The sequence below is a fragment of the Gymnoscopelus microlampas genome (assembly GCF_963454915.1).
Source record: "Gymnoscopelus microlampas genome assembly, chromosome: 9".
In the NCBI taxonomy this organism is placed as follows: domain Eukaryota; kingdom Metazoa; phylum Chordata; class Actinopteri; order Myctophiformes; family Myctophidae; genus Gymnoscopelus; species Gymnoscopelus microlampas.
Window position 1 is genome coordinate 17097890 of NC_139946.1, and position 6260 is coordinate 17104149.

The 6260-nt window shown below is 38.4% G+C and overlaps 1 protein-coding gene across 1 annotated transcript in view; it reads left to right on the plus strand.

Moving 5' to 3' along the window:
* Nucleotides 1–2168, plus strand: part of gipc3 (GIPC PDZ domain containing family, member 3) — a gene marked incomplete at both ends in the record, with an annotated part of 33058 nt that extends 30890 nt beyond the window's left edge. Inside the window, one exon of the mRNA XM_084066879.1 lies at nucleotides 2017–2168. Within this exon, the coding sequence (XP_083923005.1) occupies nucleotides 2017–2168 (152 nt within the window). The remainder of the gene's footprint in view (nucleotides 1–2016) is intronic.
* Nucleotides 2169–6260: the final 4092 nt, after the last annotated feature.

Below are 6260 nucleotides of genomic sequence, written 5' to 3' on the forward strand. Positions count from 1 at the left end.
GCCTATGCTTACATTTGCATTACTATTGCGTTTTTTAACCACGGTACTTACTTTCACATCAGACTTGACTGAAATGTTTGCGTGTGATTCAAAGTTAAGTCAATGTAAAGACACAACATCAAGACATAATTAGCTTTTTCGCCCAGAGCAGGGCAAATAGCGCAAGTTGAAATTGTCTTCTAATCAAGCAATTTTACAAAAAGTGAACAGAATGACTGCCAGTGTATGTGTTGGGTGGAAATAAAGCGCAATAGCGTCTTGCGTTTCCTGTGATTGAAAGTGATGTGATTATTATTATTGTGAATGCACCTGTAGAAGGGGTTTAATTTCCACAAATATAGCCCACAATTTGCAGTAAGTGAGCTGACATCCGTAAGCCAGTGTTGCCAGATTTTGCGAGAGAAATAAACAACCAGGTCTATGAAAACAAGACCAAAAGAAGGCCACATGAGCACTTTAAACCTAATTTATTTGAATAAATAAAAACCTAGAGGCATCGGATATTTGAACATAGCCGATCTACAAGCTCACAACGTGTCACATCTGCGACGCGTTGTGAGCTTGGAGATCTGCTATTTTCAAAATAAATTTGTGATAAATGTGACACATTTTGAATATGTTTTTAAAACATGTTAACACAAATATGGTATGGGGGTCCTTGGCACAGAATATTTTTAGATGGGGGTCCGTGGACAAATACATATTAATTTGGGGGGCTTTGACATGAAAATGTTTAAGAACCACTGGTTTAACCAACATTTAGGAAGCAAGCCCAAATAAGCAACTACACTGTACATGCCCCAAAAAACGCAACCACTATTTACAAGCAACTTTACAGAAAAACAAGTCCAAAGTCGCTTATAAAAAGCAGACCTAGCAACATTGCTGTAAGGCCTTCTGCTTAATCTATACTCCCATCCTACAAGCATGCGAGATGTGTTGTGGGGGGATTCTTTTTTATTTTTATTAAACAAAAAACATGAAAACAAATCCCACACAGGGGACAATATAGCACTGCAATGTTTGGCCCGATATGTTAAATACTGTACATAATGTTACAGACAGAGCATCACATCAAATGGTCAAATATTTTGAGCCAAACATGACTCCTGTGAGTATGCAACATTTGAGCTTATGACGGCGAGGAAGAAAACAGTAAACATTCATCAATAATGAATGAAACTGAGTTACCTGATGCAGCCTGCAGTTTGTAAACACATTCCTGAGGAGAACCTATAGACTATTGGTAGATTCTGCTCTGGATTCAGTTGTTGGATTTGGTTCTTTATGTTGTTAAAGCCGCTAATCAGACAGCATCATTACTGACCCCATCATAAATGTTCACAACAATTTGGGGGCTTCATTTGGAGCCTGATGAGTGTCTGATGGCAGGATTCAGCCGATGCTTACATTTGGATTACTGTTAGTTTTTTTTTGCATACAGTGCTTTCATGTCAGACATGACAAAGTCAATGTGAAGATGTAACATAAAAAAAGGCTTTCACCCCAGCACAAATCGTGATCGAGAGTGACAGCCAGTGTGTGTATGTGTGTGTGTGTGTGTGTGTGTGTGTGTGTGTGTGTGTGTGTGTGTGTGTGTGTGTGTGTGTGTGTGTGTGTGTGTGTGTGTGTAAAGTATTGTTGTTATCTGGTGTGAACATAAAAGAAGAGCCATGCATTTCTCGCGATTCAAGCGATGATCGCATCTGGTGTGAATGCACCTTTAGAGGGGGTTACCACGGATCGGTAGTAAGGTAGTTCTGCCAACGAGCACAGGGCTCAGACCATAATTATACAAGCTGCTACAAGGACAAGCTGAACCACAACAGTTAGGCTGTAACAAAAACAATCAGGCCTAGCGGAGACATCTTGGCTCCTACAGGCTACCAAATATCATGTCATCATGTCATATTATAATGTATTACATAAGTATAAGTGATGGTAACATATAAAGGTAAGATATAAACAGCCATAATAGCATAATATAATGTCTTCCTCAACACCATCTCCTTGCAGCGACCACCATAGTGGAGGCAGGCAAGGACAAGAACAACCCTGACGACTTTGCGGAGGCGTTGGACTCGGTTCTAGGGGACTTTGCCTTCCCTGACGTCTTCCTGTTCGACGTGTGGGGCGCCATCGGAGACGTGAAGAACGGCAGAATCTAGAGATGTCGATTACTTCTCAAAGACAAAACTAGATTAGTGTTTCTCTTCTGTTCTTTCTAAGCTCTTTAACACGTTCCCCGTCCAGTTCCTCGCCTTTGCCATAATAGCATCAAATGCCCATATAATGAAGCCTAATGTTACTTCATTGTACGACGGTGTTGTGTGCGCCAAAAATAGCGAACCTACAAGCTCACAACGCGCTGCATCTGCAACACGTTGTGAGCATGTAGGCCTGATATTTTCGGCACACAACACCGTCTTACTTCGGAGCATAAATGAGGTTTAAGAGATCAAGACATGTATTTGAATGTTAGCAAATATTTACCAATTATAGTGTCTTTATTTAGACCTGAGGCCGATTCTAAAAACGGCTTCTAAATCCAAACCGTTTTCTGAAAAACGTATGTTGCTATATATAGACCTGATGCTGTCCCAGATTGAAGGGGTTAAACTTTCCCAAGTGTAGAATGATTTGTAAAAAAAATGTTCCTTTAAAAAACTTAAGGGGACAATAATTTTCATAATGAATCATATTTACTAGAAATGTGTTAGAAAATGAAAAAAAAATACTGGTGTAATTTTCTATAAATCTAACACAAGATCAAAGAGCTGTGGTTGTACTAACAACCAAATTCCCACGTGAAATCCTGGAGGGCATTTTCCCATGCAAATACACTCATCCATCATGTCAATTGGTGGGCAGAACATGCAGAGAAACATCGATGCAGAACTTCAGAGGAAAAGTATCAGCTGATCTAGTGAAGCAGGAAGTTAGATAATTGAGTGGGTCACGCTACAACTGTAAAGTCAACCCACCAGCTACTAAAACGTCCTGTACAAACTGGTAATCCAGATGTACAGATGTAAATTTTTTCATTAGGATTTCTTTAGCCACAAGGCATTTTAACCAGACCACAGTTCCCAGGTCTCAAAAGATAACAGTATCTTCAAATGACACAAATACACTTACAATACAGTGACATGATGTCACTGTATTCAAGAAACAAATTGATCTGGAGTAGAAAGCAACAGAAATCCCAAACTATTTTCACTTTGTTTAGGACTTTACAACACAATACTTGATAGAACTACCCGTCAAGGTGGATCTTTTCATTTGACAGAAGACCACCTGTTTTAATTAGACCCATAGGAGAGTGAACCCTATGGGAGAAATGTCAGAATAGAATCAAACACTGGCATTGCAGCTGTGAGTGCAGAAATAGCATGTAGGAAGTCTATAAAGCCGTACGCCTACAGCCATAACATACATTCCAGCATCTCCCGAAGCAATTACTGCTGTCAACAGGGAATCACAACCCCTCAATGTTCCCACAGTGAAAAAAACAAAAAACGGTCAGTGTGATGAGGAATTCAGACATGTTTTTCAACCAGGAATGTTGTTGTGCGTACATCAGAGGTGAACAGAGACACCAAAGGAACCACCCAACTAAAATCAAATAAAAAATCTCTCAAAATAACTGGCAAAATACATACCCATTCATCTTCCTTAACTCCACCGTCTTCTTTGCCTGAAAAATGAAGGTCTTCATGTGTATCACTTAATCCATCATATTCTCACTAGCTTATCTGTCATCACAATGACACTTTTATATTTTCTCATAGCTTGGCTGTTGATTAAAAAGGTGAATGTAAATAAGTATTGTTCAACATTTGGTGTGAAGTAAAAAAAAACCTCACGTACCAGGTTTGAATGATAAATGTATAAAATTTGGTTTCAGAAATATGTTGGGTCGTTTATCTGTCAGTGATGTATTGTACCGCTGTTCCCTGCTACTACAACAGGTATTTGTGTGATAACGTTTTGAATCGATGCTTCGTGTATATTACAGCACTGCTTTTGTGGAGACCTGAAGATGTAAGGCATATTTCACATGTATCAATTGTTAATAAAATGGTTGTAGACACGTGTATTTGTCAAGATATTTCATGCCTCACAAAAACAGAGAAATACACCTCCAGTAGGGTCCTCAATCATTCTTGTTTGTTTTATCCTATAGTAATTATTTCCACAGAACATTGCATGCCATCTTAATCAAGAGATGTTCAATATTTTTTACATGTAATATCAGCTAGATAATAGATCAATGTTTTATGTCAGGTACACATCAATAAAACAATTCACAAAGATGTTTAAAGAAACATTTTGAAACGCTGTGAGAGTCTATGGAGGTTTTGTTCCAAACATGAAACACATTTTGAGAAAGGTGATACTCTCACATAACAGGAATAATTCAAAGAAACAATACTTTTTGAAGGTATACTGGGTAACTTAAGTCCTTGGTTGACCAATTGCAAACACAAGCTAATATTTCTAAAGTCTTCATATATTGTAACCTTTCATGCAGAAAAATACATTGCATATACTGTAAATACTGCTTTTATTACACTTAATGGTATTTATCTTTGGATTGAAGAATGTAGCGTATTTTCCGCACTATAAGGCGCATCTGAGTATAAGGTCAATAAATGTATTATTTTCATATATTGGGGCATTTTTATATTTTCATATAAGGCGCACTGACGGTGCGCCTTATAGTGCGGAAAATACGGTAAATGAGAATCAAGTATTTCCTCCAACATTTTGTAATACTGACAATCTAAAGAGTGCATCAAATCTTTAATGATTTGATTTGGCCCTAAACCCCCCATTATGTCCTCAATTGTCTTCTTTTGTGGAAACCACATTGTCAAGAAAGTAAAGTGCAAAGAATTTGAATTCCTTTGAAAGCTTCTCTCAAGTCTGGAATATCTGAAAAGGTATGCAAACCTCAATTTCAGTTTTCCAGGTATGGAGATTACAATCTTGTAAATGGCACCAAATACTTACATGTTCTTATTAATATGCAATATAATACACATTTATTTATAACTCTACTAGCATACATCACCTGAACACTGACAAAGATGTGCAAATCCAATTTAAAACATTTGGTATAAAAACAAGTTGCATATTTCACTGTGGCAGATACATTTGCTGTTTGAAATGACTGTAGGTAGCCTCATAGCATGCTGGTTTCCAGGGTCCTAAGTTCCCAAAGATTTTCTCAGGATGCTACAGTGAGTCATAATATGACTCACTGTAGCATCCTAAGAAAATCTTTTCTCAAGATGCGAAATGGATGAGAGGACCCCATGGGAACATATTATGTTCCCATGGGGTCCTCTGTCTCACACTTTTCTAAAGGTTTTATGTTGTCGGCACGTGCTGGCCACTGGGAAATTCGGGGGAAAATTCCAGAACGGCCGCGCCATTTACGGGCCGCCAAACAGCCGGTGGGCCACCCAAAAGAAAATATTATTAAAAAAAAAAAAAAATTTGAAAATAAAAATGAAAATCCCAGAGCTGAATTTTGGTCCCAGCACACCCCTGGTAGTCGGGGACTCATTTTCCCACAGTCCTACTGTATGTGCAACACCATGCTATGTTCCCTGAAGATGCCCACACATCCAAACACATTTTCCTGACATAAAGTTTGCAATTGTGCTTGTGCATAATGTGGTTCCAATTACTGTAGATTCACATGCTAATATTTTGATCAAAGGCTACACTCCGCTGGGGAAGAATGACAATCTACAGGATCTAATTATTATGTTTGGTATTTGAAGTTCAGCATAAATAAGTCAGGCTCCTACAATAGCCCACATCAGGTCTCCATTATGTGCTATATATATAATATAGAGCTGTGGAATAGATAGCACCCTGGCATCATAGTACCCAGTAAACATAGGATGTTAGGGACATAGGACCATGCAAACATACAGTGGGAACCTATAAACATTGGACCTTGGTTTGGGGACATACAGTAGGACTCTGGGAGAGCACATATTAGGACCCGTTGATATGTTGCTATTATGTGCCATATAAATCTAGGGAATGTAGGAACCTGGGAACATAGCTGATTTAGGGAGATACTGTTAAAGTACCTCCAGACCCCAAACATACAGTAGATTACAATTCTCTGAATGTTATTTGAATGTTTGTATATCGCTGTTTTTTTAGTAAAAAAATGCCCTACTTGATCATACTACAGCGTCACACAAAAGCACCAAAAGTAGCAGATCTACAAGCTC